Source organism: Prinia subflava, chromosome Z (genome assembly GCF_021018805.1).
Source record: "Prinia subflava isolate CZ2003 ecotype Zambia chromosome Z, Cam_Psub_1.2, whole genome shotgun sequence".
In the NCBI taxonomy this organism is placed as follows: Eukaryota; Metazoa; Chordata; class Aves; order Passeriformes; family Cisticolidae; genus Prinia; species Prinia subflava.
The window spans coordinates 38,957,804-38,982,256 of record NC_086283.1 but is presented as its reverse complement, the minus strand read 5'-3'; the positions used below and the strand labels follow the sequence as shown (position 1 = coordinate 38,982,256).

General features: G+C 41.2%; 2 protein-coding genes across 3 annotated transcripts in view; one reads left to right on the top strand and one right to left on the bottom strand.

Annotated features, from left to right (window-relative positions):
* Nucleotides 1–1,583, top strand: part of RASA1 (RAS p21 protein activator 1) — a 53,706-nt gene extending 52,123 nt beyond the window's left edge. Inside the window, exon 25 of the mRNA XM_063423861.1 lies at nt 600–1,583. Within this exon, the coding sequence (XP_063279931.1) occupies nt 600–683 (84 nt within the window). The 3' untranslated portion in view covers nt 684–1,583. The remainder of the gene's footprint in view (nt 1–599) is intronic.
* A 1,181-nt stretch (nt 1,584–2,764) lies between these two features.
* On the bottom strand, nt 2,765–12,155 carry CCNH (cyclin H). Of its 2 annotated transcripts, none has more exons than XM_063423863.1 (9): nt 11,980–12,155; nt 11,780–11,902; nt 10,536–10,609; nt 10,123–10,333; nt 9,653–9,816; nt 7,866–7,936; nt 5,420–5,531; nt 4,818–4,864; nt 2,765–2,947 (listed from the first exon to the last, which is right to left on the bottom strand). In XM_063423863.1, the coding sequence occupies exons 1-9, from the start codon at nt 12,094–12,096 to the stop codon at nt 2,934–2,936; spliced, it is 933 nt and encodes a 310-aa protein (XP_063279933.1). In that variant the 5' UTR covers nt 12,097–12,155; the 3' UTR covers nt 2,765–2,933. The 2 variants fall into 2 exon arrangements, with proteins under 2 accessions (XP_063279933.1, XP_063279932.1); XM_063423862.1 differs by having other exon boundaries at nt 4,804–4,864; nt 11,980–12,153.
* Between the last annotated feature and the right edge of the window lie 12,298 nt (nt 12,156–24,453).

Below are 24,453 nucleotides of genomic sequence, written 5' to 3'. Positions count from 1 at the left end.
GAGTTAACACAAACAAATCACAGGTAGGGGTGCTGTGCCCTGAATTACTCCTCAATACTGGGATTCTTTTGTGGTATTGCTGTAGCAAATATGTAACCCATAGTCTTGTTCCTTCATGCAAAAAAACCAACTGAGTTTGGGTGGTTTTTGTTAAGTTTCTAGAGGAAGCCTTAAACCCACAAAATTACTGTCTCCTGACAGACTCTGCGTCTTAGCTTTCACATTTGGAATTTTTTAAGTTGAGAACCAAATTAATTTTCTTTAGCTTCCTATTAATACCTTATTTCTGTTTTCTAGTTTGCCAGTACACTTGTATGCTTGGCAAAGTCTGCTGGCAAACTGTAACAGTATGTTAGCTGTACACTTCCTCCGCCTTCCTGTTAAACATAAAGAAGCAAGAAGATTCATGGGAGGAGAGGCAAGGTCCATAACATTATTTTAAGACTACCCTTAGTGGCTAGGGAATCAGATATTTTATCTTTTTGGTAGTATATTTAAACCATGGAGTCACAGGTCTGATGGGCTGGTGCTGAAAATGCTGCTCAGGGAGGCCTTTTCTGTCTCCAGCGGCTAACGTAGTTTTACATTCTCTTTTACAGCACGTTCTTAAGAAGCTTTTGGCCATTACTGAACTGCTACAACAAAAACAAAATCAGTATTCAGTGTCTAACAACATCAGGTAGCAGCCCTATACCTGAATTCTGCATGGATCCAGCATGCCCAACATGGCAACTCTCACCAGTATCACTTTCTTCTTGCTCTTGCCAAAAATAGCACACCCTGTCACATTCCCAGTGATGTGTGAACTATGCAAAAAGAAAACAAAGATCCTGTTGGTGAATGATTGTACCAGCAGCTTTTTTTAAGCTATCTGTGCAGGACATTTGCACTTTTTTTTTCCACTTGGAAACCGTTTTCACAACCTCTGAGCCTTGGTGTACAGTTCATCTTCCACAGAGAACATGCTGTGACCGTGTCTAGGACTTTGAAATTTTTCAGCACCTCTGCCAAAGTTTTTGCTGTCTGATTGGAAAAGAATCATCAACTGACATGAGAAGAAAGGCGTTGTTCTGACAACCACCTATAACTGGATAACATTTTTTACTGTAATTTCTGACTGGTTACAATAATTATGACTTTTGACTGTTTCAACCACTTTTGACTTGTATTTACAGTTTCCAGAACTTGATGTTATGGTAGGAACAACCTTTACTGTACACTTTTTATACCATGCTGTTTCTCTTGCTGGAATGACATTTGAAAGAGAATATGCAGAATGGGTCTTGTCAGCTTTATTTTTTTGATGTACCACTGATTCAGTCTGAATAGTTCTTCCATCAAGAACCGTATATCCAGATAAATCACAATGCTTTTGTAAAATGTTTACAACAGTAAATAATTTGAATTCAGTAAATTTATTGATTATATCAGACATGCATGCATTCATTAAAACATTTTATAAAATAGGTATTGTTTGGTCTTTTTTGTACTGTAAGTCTAGCATAAATATTATTTTTATAAGTGAAAATAAGTTTTTAAAATAAATCAAGCTGCATATCTCTGTCTCTATGGAAACTGGCTAACTCTGGCTGCTGTGCAAATTTTTTAGTGTCTGCACTGGTGGTGTATTTTGCAGTGTTCACACTGTGTCACTTTTTGAGCATGAGTCCTCAGACAACATTACCATGTCCGTATAACTTAATTTGTACAGCACTGGGTAAGGAAGTAGGAGTTAAAACACCTTGGGTAGGTTGAGATTTAATAAAAGGAAATTCTTCCCTGTGAGTGGGGTGAAGCACTGACAGACTGCCAGAGAAGCCAGGAATGCCCCTGGGTAGTGTTGAAGGTCAGGCTGGATGAAGCTTAGAGCAACCTTATCTAATGGAAGGTGTCCCTGCCCATGGCACTGCCATGAAGTGTTTAAAAGATTGAAAAGTAAAATGTGCTGCTGATACAGAGGGTGTTTCATCAGGCAGTGATATGATAATAGGGAGTAAAAGATTCAGTGACAAGACTAATATGATGACCACTTAAATAATTTTACCATATGAATCATATGTTGTCAACTCTTATACACCTACAGTATTTTTCCTGTCTTTCAGAACTGCCAGAGCACTGTCATATAAAATCAGAGACTTGACTTTTGCACCTTTGCTGTAGTGTTATAGTGGTTCTTGCTGTGTTGCCCTGGTCTCCAGCTGAACAGATTCTTAAAGGTTAGAGCCTCCAAATGTCACACCTATGGCACTGGGCAGACACATGGGATGCGCTTCTGCAGTGACAATAAACCTGTTTGCAAGACTTTGTTACTAGAGAAGTATTTTCTTAGATTATACCGTAACCCTGTTAAGCCTGTTACTAAAATGCATCTCAGAGGAATAATTAACCTTTCTTTCTGCCCTACTTAGATCTTTAATAGAGTGTATAAACAGGATTATTTTGTGCATTTAGCTGCTTTGGTACAGACAATATAACATGGTAAAAATACAAACTGGAAGACAGAGCTGCCTACCCAATTTACCTGTTACACACAAAATGCAGCAAAGAGTGAAACTGGGGAACACTCAAAGCCGCATGTAGGTGTGTGTACTGTAGAACTCTTAACAGGGTGTATGAAAATGAAATAAAACAGCTGGTGCTCTAACACTACACAGCAGCCACATCCAACTGTTTCTGAACCAAAAACAAGGGCCAGATTTCTTGAAGCAAATCTTGGTAGTGTTGAACCTGTAATGGGTGACGGTTTAATGGAACCACAACTTACTCTTTTTACAAAGTAGAAGCTTTACTGACAAAAATTAACAGCACAAAGACCTTATGACACATAAAAAGGAACCTGTGGCAGGCAGAGTCACACCTGTCACCAGAGAGTAGTTCTGCAGTGGTAGGAGTCCATCTTCCTTCAAAGTAATGCTGAATCCACAAGATCATCATCAGTCCACTCTTCCTAATGGAAGGGAAAAACACAACACCTTGAGTGACATCTGTGTGTGGTGTGCGCCCTATGGTCTGGATTTAACAACTTAGATTCCAAAAGACAGAAGACTAGAAAATATTTTAACTCAGGGCAAGATGGGCCTTAAACCTTAAAGCTAATTATCCATACCTGTGCTTACAGTGATGGACACAGAGTCATATTAGCAGCCCCTTTTCAGCATCTCTCTGAGATAAAGAAGCATGAGCTTTATGTTAGGTAACTATGCAGGTATTTCCAAAAGAGCTCATACTGCACCTTCTGCTAATGTCTTGTGCTGTTCATGGCTGTCACCTTAGCAGCTGAGCCACCTGTGCTCAACCATTTCCTCGTATGTTTTCCCTACCATTTCAAACTGATGAGCTTGCCATACCACTTCTGGCCTTCTTACTGATACTAACCTTCAGCTGCATACAGTTAAATCCAAAAACATCTTGGATCAGAATTGACTGTGCATGTGTAGACTACTGTCTAATGTCAGCTAAGTACAGGATTAATTAAGCCATTAATAAAGTATGAGCAGTTTGCACACTCTGTAAGCTTTCAAAAATACACTTTCTCCTGTAGGTCCTGGCCAGCTGAGATCTCCTCTTTCATGTGATAATTACTCAGAAATGAAATTACACAAGTAGAAACCAAGTTTCAGATACATCAGTAATGAAAAATTCTGCGTTTCAGGATCTTTCAAACTGTACAAGAGTATCATGAAGTGCTGTAGGCTATGTGAACATCCTGTCAGGTTATTCTGTTGGAAAATAGTTCCAGACATGAATTAAAAGGAAGCTCCAAAATCAAAACTGCCTCAAACCATAGCAGAGTAACTAATACAAATTAAACTGGGGCATGGAACAAGTAAAGCTTCATATGAAGCTGTTTTTTACATTATTCTGTCATAAAGTGAAAAGTCTTCCAAGGGCCTGTTATATAGAGTTGCCAGTTTCAAAATACTTTTCAAGACTGGCATTTGGAATAAAAACTAATCAAAAGTTTTTTCAGCAATAAAATCGTTATAAAATAAGTTCAAGGTCTCACATTTTGTTAGAACATACCTTCAAATGCTGATTTTATTATTATCTTGTTTAAATAATTTTTCAGATTCTAATCTGACACTATAGCATCTACCTACTATGATAACCTCTAATAGCAAAAGACACAAATCTTGTTATCTTCAGATTTTGATAGGTGACCCTCTTCAGATGTTAGCACATTTTTCCAAATGCCAGTGTGTCTTAGACTATCAGTATCCATTGTCTTTAGTATCAATATAAGTCCGGTTAAAAAGGGAAGTTCTTCACCTCTGCCAGGATGCAGACTCCAATTTCCTGTCCATGTTACAAACAAAGCTTTGGAAGGTGTTCATCTCAGATGTGAAGGACAACCTTAACACTTTTTATTTGTTGGGTCACCCTTCTCAATTTACCTCCACCTTATTTACACCTGGTCTTATAATGCGAAGTACTAGCTAAGCATCTGTAATTCACGCAGCCTTGTTAACAAATTGTCTGACATAAATTTAGTCCAACACTGCTTTGAGCAAGAAACCAAATAAAGTAAATAAAAATTTTCAAAGCACAAGGAACAACAAGGAAGGATGGTCTGCATGTTCATGCCCCTCTCCACAAAAGATGGGTGTTCAAGAACACTTTCAAGCATAGGCAAGTATGAAATCTGGCTCATCTGAAGTGAAAAAGAAGTTGAAAAAGGTTCAGTCTGAGCAACAAGCAAAATTTTATTACAGATAGGTAAATATATCTCACTAGCTGTGTCACTTTTAGATTGGGATTGAGGATGAAAAAATTCAGGAAAAACTTCTACAACAGTTTACTGACCTCATCCATTTTACCTTTCTTTACGACATATTCATCATCTTCATAACCTTTCCTCTTCTTCCTAACCCAGAAGAAAAGTGAAATGCTTAGGTATTTTTATGAATTAAGACTCCGTTTATTTGACCCCAGGACTACATTATGGACATACCTGTTCCATAAAAAAACTAACAAAGCCTTGGCATGCAGCTTGCTGGAAGTTCAAGGTGCATATTGAAGTGAAATGGGCAGAAAAAAATCAGCAAGTCCTTTGCCATTCACATAATTTTTAAGAAAACATTAAGCCTTCACAACATTCTTGTTTCAATCACCTGATTTTAAAGCCCTTAGTTCTCATTACATACAACATCAAGTGGCCACACCTAAGAAGCCACCAAGTATTCCAGTTCTGTGTTAAAAAACAATCAGCTTGCCCTGCAAATCGGCACAAAAAGAATCTATTTATGTGTTACTGAAAGCGCTACTTTGGGTCTCAGCTCCCAGTAGAAACAGCACACAGGTGAACATTTTGTGAACATTTAAGGTTTTTCATTTTCCATCACTCACACAGCGAAGAAAATACTGATGTTCCTATGCCAATAAAAAACCCTGACGTTTAGCACATCCAAGATATACTTACAGGTTTGTATTAAGTAAAAGGTCCAAGCTGTAACACGTCTCTAACTTCTGTTTTAGAGCAGCAACCTCTTCGGGCCTTGGCAGTTCGTATTTTTTAATGAGATTTTTCATGCCTGAAATGGCAACAACACAGCTCTAAGCACATGGATAATTTCTGCTCTGTCTTGTTGTGTTGGGTCTGCATGGCAAGATATTGGTAGTATTGGTAGTGGGGGCTTACTTGTGGGAAGTTGCTAGAGTTTCTCCCCACACACAACAGAGGCAATGCCAGACGGCTCCAAGTTGTACCCACCACTGGCCAAGGCCAAGCCTATTAAGTGACAGTGGATGTGCATCTGTGATAACGGACTTAAAGGAAAAAACCCAAATGTCAGTGCAACACTAAGTGCTGCTGGAAAGAGGACTGAGAATATAGGAGAACAGCACCCTACATCTACCAGGGTCAGTGAGGAAGGCAAGGAAGGAGGTGCTCCAGGCACTGAAACAGATTCCACTGCAGCTCCTGGTGTGGACCACGGTGAAGCAGCTGTGCCCCTGCATGGAGGGCAACAGGAATGTGGAGTGTGCAGATGCACCTGCAGCCTATAGAGGAGGTGACTTTGGAGCAGGTGGATGTGCCCAAAGGAGGCTGTGACCCCTTGGGAATACCATGCTGTATACCATACCATGTAGGGAAGAGAAACCTACACTACACAAGGTTTGCTGGTCAGATTTGTGACCCCAGGGCAGCCCTGCACTGAAGCAGCCTATCCTGTGCAGTGGACCCACATTAGAGCAGTTCATGAAGGACTGCTCTAATGTGGGAAGACTCATGTAAAAATTTGTAGAGGACTGTCTCTGTGGGAGGGACCCCACAACGCAGCAGGGGAAGAATGTGAGGAGGAAGGAGCAACAGAAGCATATGGTAAGCTTATTACAGTCCCCCTGCACTGGAGACAAGAGACTTCAGGAGTGAAACTGAATCCAAGAAGAAGGGAGAGGTGGGGGAAAGGTCTACTAGATTAGGTTTTCAATTCCCATTACCCCAGTCTGATTTGACTGGTGATTAATTTTCCCCAGTTGTGCGCCTACGACAGTGACTGGTGAGTGACCTCATCCTGCCCTTATCTTAGCCCATGAACTTGTTATTTTCTCTTTTCTCCCCTGCCCAGCTAGGGAGGTCAGTGATAGGGTGGCTTTGGTGGTCACTTGGCATAGAATTGGGCTCAACCCACCACACTTGTGAGTCACACAACCCTATCCAGTGTCTGGTGAAGCTGAGCATTGCTTATGTCTCATAGTCAGGCTTGAGCCAACACTTCTTCCTTCCTTCCCTCCTTGTAACTACACTGAAACAAGTCTCCAGCATCATCAACTCTGGATTTCCTTATGGCATAATTCGCATTATAAGTTTTTTTCTCTACCACCAGTACTCTGGAGAAGTTATTTACAAATACTTGAAAAATTTCCTTCCAACCATCTCACATTTACGGAAGAGCTGCCTTTGGGCTAAAGCTACCATCCATAGTAACTACAGTGAAAAGTAAGTGATCACAGCATTCCCTTCCATCTCAGCAACTGAAGTCTGAAGACTCAATTTGTTAGAAGACCAGAAAGTAAAGGACATCTTAAGTTTTACAAATTAAAGGTAAATTGAATTTGTAGACCCTGGTTACCTGTATGGTGCATTCACTGCTCATGTCAGCCAGCTTAGCCACTCCCTTTTGAATTGAACTTGCCCACTCCCATTTGAAATGCATGCATTAACTTAACACATTCAGTAACTGATTACTTCTGATTAATTACTGGGAATTTCATATCACAGCCTTTTCATTTAAATACAAAAAGTTAATAATCAGTGTACTACACTCCCTTTTAGCTCAGCTAAACCATGGTAGTATTCTTAATACTTGTAGAATACACATACACACACACAAAGAGATTTCTCACACTAGTGAAGCTAAGCATCCTCTGAAACATCTTATAGTTGCAAAACAGATGTGCAGTATAAATATCAGCATATCACATTAATCATTTAGCTTACAAAAGGTACCTTCTGGTGGTAGTAGTTGTTATATGCAGGCTTCGCCTGAAGCTGTAACGTTTAAGATATGCTGACTTAAAAAGTAATTTAGTTCTGTCCTACCATTATCTAGTTCTCAAAAGAGATTTCTCACAATTAACTGACTCTAACACTTATGTTCTGAAAGAATGAGGCAGGTTCTCTGCCTGTTAATTTATTTAATTTATTCAAAATAATTTGTTTGTTTTGTCTCAAGTCTTTTTCCCCCCTTCCATCCACATGCTGGGTAGTTCTTTCTAATGTCTGCAGTTTACTTATGCATGCCTTAAGGTGAAGAGAACCGTATGAAGCACACCTCTCTATCCAAAGTTTTTGTAATTTGGAAGTATATGGGTTTTCCTCTTTTCAAGATATTCTTTATCATACATTTCCAATGTTTACTTACATTTCATGTCATCTAGTAATGTGGATAAGGTTGATCTGTTTTCTTTCAGCATAAGACTTTCTGATAAATAGCTGCAAAAAGACATGGAAGAATAAATTTTTAGAATGTTATAACCATTTGTGGCAATTACTGGGAGTTAATAAAAAGTGTATTATTTATTACTAACCTCTCCTAGAACTTTGTAATTACATAAGTAAGAACATTTTGTTTACTTAAGTGATAAAAAAGCAAATCTGCCACAGTAAGAAGGTGACTTAAGTGTTTCCCAGCCACATAGAAATAACACTGCCAAATTAGACATTTCTAAGCCTCGTGGAGCTAAGTCAAATTAAGTTTAAGACTCTGTGACAACATCACACTGTTGTACAATATGCCCACAGAACAAGCAAATACTCAAATGGTTTCAGACTGACCAACAGTAGAGCTTGCAAGACAGACCTGCTTCTTTTGGCAGCTGGAAGCTATTACTAAACACTGTCTCGCATGAGCCTATGGTCTCTTCCTCTTCCCAATGAGATCAAACTTCTCTTCAGTAAGAACACTAATGCACACTGCCTGGATAAAACACACACGAGCAACCTCACCAACACCCACAACAACCAAGGACTTCTATCCCTTCCTCCATGAGAGCAACATGTTCTGCAGCACCTCTGCAGCTGCACCTGCACCTGATCCCAGGTCCACAGACCACCAGCTGCACCATCAGCTGCTCTCATGTCTGGCAGCAAAAACTCACATCAAACAGTAAATAAAAAAAAAAAACAACTGTATGGTGCAGACAGGTAACAAAGACTTGAATTCTTCCTTAACACGCAAACAAAGTTCAGACACCTTAAATCACACACTATCTACAAAATATTTTAGTTGTTTTTGTAATCATGGTTTTCTGAATCTTGGTACAAGCAGTACAGAATACAGATCTAAGAATGTAGTAGATCAAGCTTCAAGTTAAAGTAAGCACTTGAATGTTTTTACACAATTCTGAGAAGACAGTGAATCGTGTAGGGAACATTCCCAACACTCTTTCTTTTAGAACTAGAGAGATCTGAGATAAATTTACAACAGATGGAAGATTCTATTTTAAAATAACTTTCTGGATTTAGAGCAGGTGTTACACTCCAGATGCAAAATGCTCGCAGGCCGTGGCATGGTATTAACACATGACAGGTACAGCTCCTTACTGCAACCACCTCAGTCGTTCATCTGAAGAAAAGTGTATGCTTTTGTCCACAAGAGAACTAAATCGAACAAACTACACATTTCAACAAAGGTATGTAAGTGTTTGATAATGCCTGTGCAAACACCAGTGGCAAGTACACAGAAAGGAAAAGATTGATTTAAATCAACACCTTAGCCCTGGTTCATATTCATGGAAACTGAACAGCTGCAGCAGCCAAACACAGCATGTTACAGCATGCCCATTAGCTATCAGCTCAGTGTAATTTCAGTTGACTCTGTTCCTACATTTTGACTTTCTTCCCTGTGTAACCCTCAAACTGAGTCTGAAAATCCTATGTTGTTCTAATTGAGGCAAAGTCATCAGGGTTTTTTTTTTTTAACTTCTTCCAAAGAAATACAAAAACCACACAGAAACTAACTGCTTTCATCACCTCTTTGTGAAAATGATCAGTACCACTGCCCTTCTAAAACATAAAGAACAGACAAGTGCTATCAATCAGTAAATACACAATTCTAGTACTTAAGAATGTCTGGAGCAAAACAATTTATTTATACAAAAAGAAGCAAATAAACTGTTTAAATCACACATACAAGACAGAAAATACTACCTTTCCATATTAATTCCTGCTCTTGAGCCACTAGATAATATGGCAGTGAGAGCAATCTGTGAGGGAGTAAAGAGCAGATACGCATCTGTCAGAGCCACTCGGTTAAGGAAGTCATCAGCTGTTTTCCTCAAAACTTCAGGGTTTTCCAGCATTGGATACCGAGTCTAAAAAGCAATGATTTAGGAAAATAAATATCTGTCATTCCTCTTCATGAGCTTAAAACGCACAGTATTTTATTCAACGGTATTTTATAAAGCAATAAAGAAGCAGACCATATTTTTATTCCAAAAATATCCTAAATAACTTAAACACCACAAGTAAAAAAACTGTCTTCCAAGTATTTGTCTATCACTTTAGAAATTGGATTTTTAAAATCACAGGCACAAAAGCAAATGAAGTTTTTTAAGACAATGCATACAGACTTTTATTACTTTGCTATGCAGAGCATAGGGCGTATCAGAGAGTATTACCTTAATATCAATTAGAAATCCCTCAAATGGCCTGTATGGATTGTGGATGATGAGATGGAAGTTCAGTTGCTGAATGAGTAGCAGTTCATACTCCAGTATTTGTTCAAGAACTTTTTCCTGTCCAAGAGGACTTTCTCGAAGATTACCAACAAACTGTGCACTGGATACGTTAAATTCATCTACTTTACAGGCCAAAAATGCACATGTTAACCTTGAGGAGGGAAAAAACCCAAAAATAAAACAATTGACATATGCATCATCCATTCTCCTATCAAGACCTGTGCTCAGAAAATTTGTGTATCTTTAAAACAACATGTTTTGAAGACAGTTTTTTTTCAGGTCTTTACAAATATAAATATCATACTTCTAATATTCCATTTGGTAGAGTAACTTAAGAAGTGTTGATAACTCACATTATTATCCGAGGATGATACTCCATCACCGAGTTATTGAGGTAAAAACGTTTGAAATACATGCAAGCTGTTCCCTAAATCAAAAAAAAACGGGGAGGGAAAAAATAAAAAAGGATTAAGAAAAAAATAAGTACATAAAAAGAAAAAAAACAGAAAATGGATACATACCAAGTTTGGATATATACTACAGGCACACAGGATACACTAAAGCACAAAGACACATACGGCCATTATATGCCATTAAGTATTTCAAAGTCTTTATTTTTGCCTGCAAGAACCTTATGCTAGAACGACTGCCATGCAAAATAATTTTCTTTATTTTTAGACATGTTTTGGAACACAATGCTGAAAAAGCCAACCGTATCTTTATTTAAAAAAAGGTATTAAAATGAAATTTAAAAATCAAAGGCTAAAAAAAACCATCCCGGAAGTTGCAAGCAATCCTAACCATTTGACTTTTTGCATCAGTAAATTCTGTGGCATGTTTATCAGCATGACAGCTGATGCTTTCCAAAATGAGACTCTGCAGGGGATACCTCTCAAACATCAGTCTGCCTTCACAGAACATGCCATGCCAGTGACTGCCACCTTTCAAACACATCCTCACGCATGGCACTCTTCACCACACCTGCTTGAAAATAGGAGGACTAACAAGGGACAACGTAAATCACACATCTTAATGGCTTAGCCAGAGAGAGGCACAATTTCACTCCGTTCTTCAGCTGAAGTCCACAGTTCTCCCTTCTGAAATACGCTCTTTTGCATTCAAGACAAGTAAGTTCAAGGTAATTTTGTTTTTCCTTTGCAGGTTAATATTTTACCAGTACATGGTCCAGCTTATTTTGTGGTCAGAGAAGCATTAATGCTGGAAAACTTCAGAACGACAGCCCAAATCTGAGACCATCTTCTTTAGCTACTGGGAGACTGTTTCTCTGTATCATCAAACATTACTATCAACCATCGACGACTATTTTGTTTCTACTCCTTGCTAAAGGGAAACAAAACAATTCAGTCACCCAAGTTTAAGAGCCACAAGCAACAGATCACGTTGAAAAACATCAGCTTTTGAAATGGCTGCACGTGTCAGAAAATGAAACAGAAAAGATAAAGAGCGGCCAGACTGTAGTGGTAGAAGAGAGAAAAGAGGCTTTAAAGATATCCGCGTTCTCATAAACAAGCCAGGCAGGCAGCAAGCGAAGGAATAAGGGGGGCCGAGGCTGCGGCCCCGCCCTCGCCTCGCTCACCACAACAGACCGCGGCATGGCGGGCTTGAACGCGGCGCAGAAGTCCAGCAGCCGCTTCTCGTAGTACTTGCATAGCGCCAGCTCCTCCTGCGGCTCCAGCAGCACCGGGTCGCCCTCCGGCACCTTGGGGGAAGCAAAGCCTCAGTCCGCGGCGGTCTCACCGCCCCTTCCCGCCCCGCAACCGCTGCGGCCCCGCGCACCTTCCCGCTGGCCGCCGCCCTGGCGCGGGCGCGGCGGTTCGCCTCGGCGCGGCGCCGCCACAGCTCGTCCTCGCCGCGGAAGGTCCAGTGCCGGCGCTGCGTGCTGCTGTGGAACATGGCGCCGCAACGGGGCCGCGCCGCGCGGCACGCCGGGAGCCCGCGACGCGCCCCCGCGGGAGGGACGGGCCCGCTTCCTTCCGCTCACTTTCCCTTTTTAAGGACGAGGGCTGGTAAAAGGGCGTGTCGTAAACTTTTGCGGACTAGCGGCGCTTTCGTGTTTCTCTTTCGCTTTTTTTCATGTGAACTTTTAAGTTTACATTGCGCTTGTGCGGCCTCACCTCGAGTGCTGGAGGCAGTTTTGGGCACCGCAATACAAGACAGACATTCAGCATTTAGAGAGCATCCGAAGGAGGACCACGAGGATGATGAAAGATTTGGAGGGGGAAGCTGTATGACGAGTAGCTGAGGTAACTTGGTCTGTCCAGCCTGGAGAAGAGACTGAGGGGAGACCTCTTTGCAGCCTACAAACTCCTTGTGAGGGAGGAGGAGGCGCAGGCACTGATCTCTTCTGTGTGGTGCCCAGTGACAGGACTCGAATAAATGTCATGATGTTAAGTCAAGGGAGGTTTAGGTTGGATATCAGGAAAAAGTTTTTGACCCACAGAGTGATTGGGCACTGGAACAGACTCCCCCGGGAAGCGGTCACATCACCAAAGCCCGAGGAATTAAAGAAGGGTTTGGACAATGCTCTCAGGCCCATGGTGTGATTCTTGTGTGGAATCGGCTCCCTTAGGTTCCCTGCAGCAGTCTCCTGCTCTCTCCGGATAACCATTAAGTGTAAAATCCAGTTACGCATTCAAGGAAACAGCATTTCATAGTCTCCATGCTTCAGCCAGAAATTTTAAGTATTACTGTGTAGTATCTAATATTTGTATTTGAAGTATGTGAGGAAAGTATGTAAAATATATTTCTGTGGATGGTCACAAGACTTGTAGTTAGAAGTGTTACTCAACAAGTTATGGTCTTTTAAAATGAGTTTATACAGCAGTTAATTCTTTTTACCTTAACACCATAGTGATTGATCCCTATCTAGGATTAATGCTTTGTGTTGTATCATAAAGTGCTTACTACAAATGCCAGGGATTAATGTGGCTTTGTGTTAACTCTCTAAATCTGTGACTAATAAGCCTTGTGCCAGGTAGTGTGGGAAATTATATAACTTTCCTCATAATTTTTCTAATGAATTCTTTTAATTATCTTTTCTAATTAATTGTTTTAATTATTCTGAAGCAGTGTAATTTTCCACTTGGTCATATGCTACTGCAGCCAGCATTTATCAAGGTTGTCATAAGCTGGTATTGTGGGAACTTGGTTTGTGTTATTTCACATCATCACTCTTAGAGTAAAATGGAAGAATAATTTTGAAAATTTCTGAAAAGAGCAGTACAGAGGATAAAGCAGATTTTTTTTTCATTTTTTCAAGACTCCGTTTCTTTTATGCCTTTCATTTTTCAGGATCTGTACTTCAAAGGTGTGTGAGTTTAAGGATGCCAAACAATTATGGACTTGTATTTTTTCCTTAATTTTAACTGGTTTCATGAATTATTAGTGATTCTAAAATTCAGTCTGAAAGTGGACAAGGGCTGATTTAGCTAGGACATTTAGAAATGTAATCATAAAATCCTCAGAAAGAACTTTGGTAAGCCTGTGACCAAGGTATGAGCCGAACCAAGAATTTACTGTTTCTAGTCCTGTGTTGTTTTTTTCACAATAGTGCTTTTCCAATCTCTTTATCCACAATAAATTTTAATATACTATCTTCTAGCCAAGGACGTTAATAAAAAGTAGAAATACCATAGTGTGATTTTTGTGCAGGTAATAAGGTCTACAAAGAATGCTATAGAATACACTAATAAAGTGCAAAGTGAGTATAATATTTTTTACTAAATTCAGAGGATAATTACAAGAACTGAAAGGTTTTTTGGAACTGAAGTCTAAAGCTTTAGCACATATCAATTTTATTGTGAAATACAGAACCATGTTGAGCCAAGTGTGTATGGGCAGCTGTGAAATTAGAGATATTGTCTGAATTATTGTGAGTAGCTGTCTGAGCTATTAATCAGTTGCTCAGCTCAGTCAAATGTAAATGTTTGAGGTCTGTCCTTTATGCTGGTTTTAAACATGTCATGTGCAGGGATATTTGTTCAGAATTATACAAGAAGCTATGTGTTGGGGGTTAGATTTGTTTCTTTTTCACTTACAGAATTTTTTGCTGTAAACTGCTGGAAGGCTGATACCGGGTACTTGTCTAAAACAAAAGAAGTGGCCAAATGAGATGGCAGCATCGGGCTACACCTATTGTTTTTGGGTCTCTGGCAGTTTCCCTCAGAGGAGGACATAACGCGAGCTTTGGGGCAGGTAAAGGACAGGGCTGGCGGCCTCTCGCTCTCTCGCTCTGGGCACCGGAGAGAGAACAGCCAGGCTGCTGCTCGCTGCAGGAGTTCACTGTTACCCCCCCGTCCAGTCTTAGAAAATCGACCGCCATCTGCGCCGGAACCCTGAGCTCGCCTCCTCCTGCCGCCGCTGTTCCTTCGGCGCTGCTTTGAGGCTTTCCACCACTCTGTGGCCCTGCCTTGCCGGGACATCCCTGCCGCTCCAGCTACCACTGACCCAGCTTCTGACACGTCTCGTCCACCAGCCCGGGATTTTCCACCACTCCAGCTTGGTGCTCTCGGAGTCCCAAGAGATCAAACTGCCCCGAGCTTTGTGAAACCAAAGCCCCTCGAGGTTCCTGGTTCTGTTTATTATTAATGCTGTAGTTGTTATTGTTTATTTGCCTTGTTAGACACACTAGTAAAGGACTGTTATTCCTATCCCCATACCTCTGCCTGAAAGCCCCTTTGATTTTCTGAATTATAATAATTTGGAAGGAGGGGATTTGAAGTCTCCATCCCTGGGATCCCAGGGGGTCCTGCCCCTCCCTAGCAGACACCTTTCTTTCAAACCAAGACACAATGTAACCAAGCAAAATTTACAAGCATATGAAAGCTCTCCAGTAGCCTAAGCATTTTAATGTGTCCAGCAATTTCTCAGAAAAATTACCTGAAGGTGTAAATAAATATCTACCACCTAAATACGGAACACAGCATAATTTGCTTCCTTGTATCAACAAATACCATAGAGGTATTCCTGCTGATGTTTTTATGGCAGCCATGGCTGCTGTAAGCGTTCTTTATTTTTCTGCTTAGGGGGATATAGTGAATCAAAATCTCTTGGAAGATCTAGAGGGGACCAAAAAGAACCAAGATGCACCACACACATCATCTAAGAAGGGAAAGGTACCTGAAGGAAAGAGACTCAGTCTGTGGAATTTATGAAAATGTTTATGAAAATAAACATTCATAAAACCATTCAACTTTGATGTTGGTAGTGTCTTAGAATAAAATCTGAGGAAAGGGATTGTGAACACAAGAGTATAGCCTGCACCTGAGTTATAATTAATGCAATTAAATTAACATAATAAATTTCCTGATTATTATTATTATTAAGCCTAATTGCAGATGCTCAGTAGCCCAAAACTTTTGAAGAAAGGGTTAACTTTGCTGATTCTACTGAGAATCAAAAGCTTTAGAGATGAAAACACATTGATTTATTCTCATGTTATTAATATTTACTATATTTAATGCTGCTGAGAATTTATCAGTAGAACTAAATTAAATTATGTTTTAGTTCTCACTATTTGAATGTATTAATATCACAAGGACTTCTTGATTTTGCAGTGTTTGGCTATCCATTGTCCTAGCACAGAACCTAGTTAAAATCAGATTACCTTCTTGCTGTTGCTAAGTGGTGTTTTACTTTTATTTGATCTCACTGATATCAGTGAGATTATTTGATTAAAGGAGCTTTATTCTGTATTCTTAAAATGTCTTGTCATTCAAAGCATTGCAAAGCACGCATATATAGCTATAACTCCTTATATTGAATATGCAATACAGGGACACAGACTTTATAATCCTCAGCAGAAACACAGACTTTAAATAAGCAAGAAAGGACCAGAAACAACAGTTTGGAATTTGTGACCTTTGGATTTTTAAATACTAAGGAAAGTATTTTGCATTTAATAATGTACAATTTCAAAAAAAATACATTAAATGTACTGTCTCAAAGAAATCACAAATCATGGTAGCAAAACTGAAATATGATGGAGAGATGTTTGTTTATTCTTAAATTTGGAGCATTCCATTCATTCAGAAGAGAGGGCTGAATTCCTACGAGGAAATCAGATTTGGATATTCCTTTGGAGACCATGCAAAACATCTGCACAAGATTTGCCCAAAGCCTAAGAGCCAAAGCTGGCTTTTGTAGAGAGGAGTTGTTATTTTTGCCATTCTTCAATGTTGTGTCTTCAGTCATTCATGGAGAAAGTTCTGTTGCTTCTGTCTCTTGTTGTTTATTTTTTCTTCTCTGTTTCACCATTACTGAATTTACCTTGGTGTTCTGGATCTGTGTTTTTAATTTCTTCACAACTCCATTCTTGCCACCCAATTCGCTCCCAATATGTCATCTCATGGGATTATAATGTAATTATTGATACCGATGCTAAACAGTCATCACTGGATTTCTGGATGAGTTAAGAGACTGAGCACTCCCTGGAGTTAAGAAACTGAGAACGTGGACTTCTGAGTAAGTCATGCAATGGTATTCATATTCAGAAAGTGCAGTTGTCGCATGTTTGCAAAGGTTTCTTTGGAACCAAGCGTCCCTGAAATGTAATTTAAAAGTGAGAGCCACCCCTTTAGCAACACCCCACACTCCTTCTCTCCTTTCTCCATTGCCACTACTCAGACCTGGCCACACGAACCCAATACATAAGCATACTTTCAATACAAAGCGAGTAAATGAATTAGAATTATCTCCTTCTCGAGCACCTAGATGCAGGGTCTCTCAGCTTAAGGACACGATGAGAGCAGCTCTCTGAGGGACATGGGCAGCCCGGACAACTGTCACCTGGCAGAGATTAGATGCCAAAAACAAAAAAGCTTTTTAACTAAGTCCGATGTTCCTCCTGGTTCGCTGAGGGGAGCGGCTCGGGAGCGGAGGGTGGGCCAGATCCCGGGGGTTTCTCTTGCGGCGGGGCAGCTCCAGGGCAAGGGAGCCCGCGGGGATCCGGCAGCTCTGGGGGGAGCCCCCGAGGAAGAATCAGGTCTACAATAAACATGTCGGTGACAGCAGAGGCAGAGACTCTGGACCGGCTCAGGAGCCTCCCGAACCGCAGAGGAGCGGTCCCTGCCCGGGCGGGAGAGCAGGAGCTTGCGGCACCTGCGGGCACCGAGTGCAGTGGCTGAGCAGGCGGTGGCTGTGCAGCTGCCTGCTCCTGGCAGTGACTGTGTTGGCTTCCCTACGAAAGGGGCTGCCGTGCTACAGAGACCCAAGTCATGCTGCAACGCACGTGTGCTTTGTTCTGGAACACACAGTTTCTAGAACACATCGTTTCCTCAGAAGCAGGTCTCTGTCATCTGTAAGAAAAGGTAGCAGATGCTGAAATTTCTCACGCTCATTGGTGCAATATGATGCTGTAATAAACGCCAATCACTCGCTTTGGGGATTTTTGGAAATTTTATAAAAATAAAAATGGTTATAAAAATAGTAATACAAATACAATAATAAAAGTTAAACAATTTAGAGTAGGACAATTTATCAGACAATAATAGCAAAGAGATACAGCCCGGGCCAGGTCTCCTCTCACTGGACCAAAGTCAGCAGGAGAAGGACGCCGTTATAGTAGAATTCTTCTCTTAGGAGGAGTCACTTCATGATTATGCATATTTTATTTAAAACAAAACAAGTTATCTGGTTCTTGTCAAAAATCCTCTGCTAATCCCCCTAGGTGCCTTTGAGTCTGGATCTGGGTGAAGCGGTGGTCTCTGTTGATCAGGAAGACATACATCTCTCTCTCTCTGGAAAATTTAGGGGTTTCTGCAATTGTTATCTCTGTGCAAAGAATTTCCTGGTTATCTTCTCCTTCTCTTGAGCTAAAAAGAATATCTCACACACATAGTTTTTATTTTTGATTACTACAGCTTAATGTTAATTACAAAACTACATTCACTATACTATTCACAAGTTAATATAGCAAAACTTTTCAACCTAGCATAATACATATAGTAAATATCTGCATAGAGCCATATAATATGCATTTCTCACAATGCTGAGTTTTCCCCACAGGGATTAATTTTAAGAAAAATCTAATAGCGAGAAAAGATACATGGTCTGAACTTATTGATACTGCACCTACTCTTCCATGACTTCAGGGCATTTTGTCTTATAACATTCAGATTGCATCTCAATCAGGTATTCTAGAAAAGGACATTCCACATAATCCAGAGATACTTTTCTTCTAGGTTTATCCAGTTCATGTTCTACATTCTCATACTGAGGCAGAATTCCTGATCTGAGATTCTGAGAAAACTTCTATGAAAAATTCTCTCTAAGTATTTCAAATGACAGATGTTGTCTCTTTGTTTTCCCTGGTGTAGGTACATCAGTGAAGTGGAGACGATTTGGAAAACACAAAAAATTTAAAACCATTATCATTATTTTATTTGGTGAATATTTTAAATTAATTAATTAATTGATTGATTGATTACTTTGACCTCCAGTAAAGGTCTGGATGAATTTGGATTAAAACAATGGGTTAGGGCTATAGAGATCTAAATTTTAATACTATCTCTGGTGTAGAAATCCAGTTCTGACATATTTTAGTTTTTTCAACTGTGAATCTCAATTCCTACTTGTTTACTTTCAGAAAAATGAAGAATGAGGGCATGAGCTATTATGTTACTATGGAAATGAGTGCCACAAAAGACCCAAGAATAAAGATTCTAAAAATATGCATCCATCACCTAATCATCTCCTCAGTAAATCCTACCTCTCCCACCCCATACAATCTGGTATTAGTATGTTAAGGAAAGATATACATACTTCAAATGTTGAGCCTTATATGAGGCAATCCCATCATACATAAACACAAGCTGATAAGAAGAACATAAAGAATTTGTGCATTTTATAAAATATTGTCAATATGCTTTACTCTGATACAAAGACAGCAATATGTAAGCATAATAATTATCCATATACAGCCTTTTTTTTTTCTGAGGAAGACAAATCCTTATTTTCAAAATCTACCTCAATTTTTGCTAATTCCTGTGCATTCCAAAGGATTGTTCAAGCTAATTAAATTCCCTGTTTTTCTTAGATTGTCTTACATGGCTTTGTGTAGGGTTCATTTGATGTTGAAGTTCATTTGAGTGAAGAAATATCCATGTGTGATTTTCAGTTTCTGTGTGGTAACAGTGGCCGATGGTTGCAGTAAACCATGTCTGAAGTCAAGGCCTGGACACTGAGTTAGCAAGTAGCTCTTCCTCAGCTAACCTTCAATAAATTCACAGGCCTCTTGCCACGTGTACTAACATAAAGGGGCTTTTCAATTAGACCCGTGCTTTAGCGATCAATACAAAGTGAATACTACTGCATGTTTAAATGAAGGTGTGGCTAAACTGTATCGATTGCCATTGGTATCTATCTAGCTGCTTAGGTAATCAGAGTGAATTAAGCTACAGCATCTCAGGTAACTGGCAATGGACACAGTGGGTGGCCACAGAACAGCCGCTGAGCTTTTTAAACAACACAAAGCATTCAGTTTTCTCAAGTACTAACGGTATATCCTAAAGTCACAGCAGTATTAATTGGATCTAGTTGACTACCATAATTATTTTAAGACCTTTCTGTGTTTTAAGTGATATGTAATGAAATATACATTTATATACCCATAGGATAGGAGACTAATTGATCAACAAAAACTAGGAGAAGAGTTACAAGTATTCTAAAGTACAATGTTTACCAAAAGCTTTATATACTTGAGTAATAATAGAGGCTGGTTTCATTACAGAAGGAAGCTAAGAATACTGCAATTTCCCTCCAGGTCCTGTAGTCTTAATAAGGAAGATCATGGAGTCTTAATAAATGTCAAAAACAAACACACACACACACACACGGACACACACACACAAAAGCTGGACATTGCTCCATCATGTTCTTCTACTATGTCCAAAACTGGTAAAAAGTTGGACAAATAATTAAAAGTGCATCTAACAGCTTCACTAGGGTTAGAGCTATAGTTAGCATTTGGAGAGCTGCAGTCCTTGTAGTGATTTTATACAACAAAGTCTGTACAGATCCCTAGTAAAAATATTTTTATTTCATAATGCAGAAAAAAGTCTTTTTGGCTCTGAATTCACACGTGAGGAGGAAAAAGTCACCAAACTCTTGCTTCTGAAACAAGACTTTTGAGCAACCTAAACATCAAATACTTCAGGTTAGAAAACAAGTTTCCTTTCATTTCAGTGAAGTTTGAAGCTCTCTTCTGTCAAGTCAGAAATGTATTAAGGAGAACCTCTTAATTCATAGTCTCCAAAAACAATGAAGGCGAGTGTTCCCAGCCTTGCAAGAGGCCTTGTGGACTCCTGCCAAGTGTGCATGCAGGGTCTGGATGACTGATACATGATCTTCCTGGTGCTGGGTGGTGCATTGGATGTTGCCATCAGCTACCACTGCCCATCCAGGAGCCATTGTCTCAGTTTCCCCATCAATGTTTCCCCCTAGTTCAGGTAGCCAGAATGTTTGTAACAGTGCAGGTGAGCTGTGCAAGAAAACGCCTCCCTGAGGCTGGCCTTGGGGTGAGTTTGAGGCTTGGGGAACTAGGAGGATGTCATTACTGAGTGTCTAGAAATTTCTTGAATTTGTTTCCCATTCCCAGGTGAGCTGGTGACCATAAGTAAGACCATGACTCTTCAGCAATGTGAAACACCAGTGAGGAGTAGCAGCTCTTCATTCTCTGTTCTATCTCCAATCTGTCACAAGAAACTAGACATGGAGGACTGCCAGAATGCTGCAGGTCATGAAGAGCTTCTGAGAAAGCACTGGGGTGATGCTTGGAGAGGAGTCATGAGCAGCAGAGAACACCGGGCAGGTCACAATTGGCCACTCTGTGACGCTAGCCTCCACAGCGATGTGATGTACTAGGGATGTCTCTCCCAATGTTCCATTATAAGTCTGCACACATCTGGGCCTACTGCAGAATGTACTTTCTTTTCTCTTCTCCTCACCCATGTCTTCTGCTCACGATAGGTATTTCATGCCAGTCACAAAAGACTCTGTCTTTTCTTCCCCTCCTCAGATGCCCTTGCACTTCACTTTCTCCAGTCCTGCCTCTACTGACATAAACAACTTCACCCCAATGACCCTTTTTTCCCCATTGCTTCCAACATGGATTGATCTGGTCCCAGACTTGGGATCTGGGACAGCATTATTTAGGCAATGTCAAACTTACATGCTGTTGCAGATATAACTGTGCTGATGCTCTTCTCCTGCAAGGCTCCCCTTCCCAACATGTCTCTAGTTCTCCTGTCCAGGTTATCTGTGCATTTTGGCCATCTTTCAGGAAACACTCCTTCATGAGTTGTGAAATCCAGCCATTCCTCATAGTGCCACCTGAAACTTTTCCTTGCTTTCTGAACCCCCCTTTGCTGAATTTCTGATGTTCTGTGACAGACCAAACTTTAATAACCTTGCTGTTTTTCCACAGCCATGGATCCATTAACTCAGATCTCATGGTTTGGTGATGCCCTCCTTTCTGGGGTGCAGCAGGAACTCCTGTAGAGGGCAGCCTCCAACTAGCAGCGTATTTCCAAGAGCCACAGGGGCAGACATCACATTGTATCATCACTAGGTAATGGAGGTGACAATAATCTTAAAATAATCCTAGGAATAATCATAATCCTGGTGGTAGATTATGACTGTGACCTCACATCTGTTGCTGTAAATTCAGATGCTGTCAGAGCCTGGGCCAGCCTGTGGGAACAAGCACACATGGCCACGGGGAAGGAGTGGAGCTGCCCCATCTGCTGTGATGCACCAGATGATGTCGCTTATTCCATGCCCTGCGGTCACCAATTCTGCCTTGGCTGCATCCTGCGTTGGGCAGAAAGAAATCCTGCCTGCCCACTCTGCAGAAGATCCATCCTGACAGTGAAGTTTTCTGATTATGGTGGAGATGACTACCTACACTGCGTCATCACACCTCCCAGAGAGATGCCAGAGACCGGCAGCCAGGCAGCAGAAGCTCCTAGAGAGCTGGCTGAAAATGGACCCCATGGCCCTGCAGATTCTCTTGTTTCCTCTCCACAAAGAACAGCAGCCCCTGCTCAGCAGCAGGCTGCAGGACCAGAGGCTGTGGGTGGCATCTTGCCTGAGCTTTGGGCAGAACTTTTCCGAAGACGACGGAACCTCCTGGACCCCGTGCGGCTGTGGCTGCGCCAGGGGCTGGAGATGATATATGGGGGCGAGTGGTATCAGGTGAAAAGTGCAGAGAGTGGCATCGTGCTTGCACTCTGTGTCTATGGCCCAGACAGGGAAGTCTTGATCCAGAGACTGCAGCCCCGTCTCCAGCAATACACTGCATCGCTGGTCCATGGCATCCTCAATATCATTGAGACCCAGTGCAGTGAGGAGGTTCAGAGGCTGCGGGACTCTCACACTGCCAGGGAGGAGGATGAGATCCCTGCTGCCAGCTCTGATCCACCTGCCTCCCAGGAGGGTGCTGCCACCCTCAGCCAGGCCCCATCCAGTGGCATCGCAAATTCCAACACAGAGAGGGAAGCCAGCACTTTGGAGCCTGCCCTCCATGGACATTCCAGCCACTCCCCTTTTGTGTCCATTGCTGCAGAGCAGGAGCAGCCCCAGGATGAGCTGGGGGAGACAGGAGTGGCTGCAGGTTCCTCTGCTCCTGGCCAGGGCAGTGGCCCCGCACCTGCAACATCCCAGCGTCGCCGAAAGAGGAGGACCCTCGGGTCCCCAGATGCCTCCCATTATAGCAAGAGGCAGCGCCGTGGCCAGCTCTAGACAGACTGCAGCAAGCCTTTACTCAAGAAAAAGAAAATAAATGGCTATTTCCTTAATGCAGTCTCAGGTTACTTTTTCTTTCCTCTTCCCCTGAAGCATTTTACCCTTACACCCAAGTGTCAGCCAAAGGCTTCTGGAGCCCCAAGGCCAGGTTGGCAGAGCCGCCTCCCCCAGCAAGTGCTGCTGCAGCCACAATGATGAAAGAACTCCTGAGAAAATACTGGGGTGGATGCTTAGAAAGGAGTCATAAGTGAAAGGCTGACCAGCATTCCTCAAGCAAGCAATGGAAACCATGGGCATGTCATGAACCATTTCTGCTCTGCGCCTTAGGGAGAAATGTACAGTTTGGTTCTCCCCAGGTAGCTGGGGAGAATCACATTGCTCCTGCTGAGCATCCTTCATTTAATACAGTCCAGGGTACCCAAAGACTGCATGAGATTCAGCAGTAGGAAAATAATTTGCATCTTCGATTTTGCACCTATGTGTCTTGTCTGCTGATGAATGAGGGTTGTTTTGTGTGTGTTTGTTGATTATCCCTGTTAGTCTCACACTAGGGGGGTCCAATACATAAGATGCTGTGTGGTGCTTTTGTATATAAAAAATGAGTAAGTGTCATCGTCTGATTTGGGATGGCAGTAGAAAAAACACATGGACTCTTCATTCTCAGACAAAGAGCATCTTTATTTTGCATTGTCCTTTTTTATATCCAGTTCTGATCAAGAGAAAATTGATTGGACAATCAGAACAACACTCCCCGAACACACTTGCAAGTAAACAAGTTGGAATAACACCAGTCTGCAAGAATGAATAACAACACCTGTGGAAATTGTTTTTGAGTCTCAAGGACTGTTACAGTCCTCCTCACAAATTCTCAGGCCAGTGTGAGAAAGTTATGTGTCTCAGTTTCTCACAAACTCCGCTGCTGCTTGATTTCTCTCTCTGATCAGATTTTCAGCATCCATAAGTAAGAATTGTAAAAGCTCATTGACCATATTTTCAAAACTGTACTTTTTAACCAAATAGTAGGAGTAATTTTTAATGTGTTATTTGGTCTGGAGGTTTAGGGAAGCTCTCATTCTCTTGAAATCAAGAAGCTGAGGAATGAGAAGTTCATAGAATAGGAATTCATAGATAGGAATCTGTGCTGGAGGCTGGGCAGAGCACAAGAGGCTCTGCCCTCAGAGACATCGTTTTTGAGGTGGGCCAGCAGAAGAGAACACCAGGAAGGTCAGTATTGTTTGAGAGCCAGGCTTTAGAGTGCCAAGGATACTGAAAAGATAGAAGTTAGCATGCTAATAGAATCATTCCATAATGCGCCATGTTTCTAGTTCTGGTTCTCAGTTGGTTTGGGACCTGTCATACATAAGGTCAAGTTCCTGTCCCACATTTGGGGCTGGACCCCTGCCCTCAGACACCCCTATATATTGTTAAATTCGCCATGCCCCTGAATCTTTGGATGTTGCCTCTCAGATCATGTGGTTTCTGAGGTTTGTTATTTTCTCTATTGAAGTT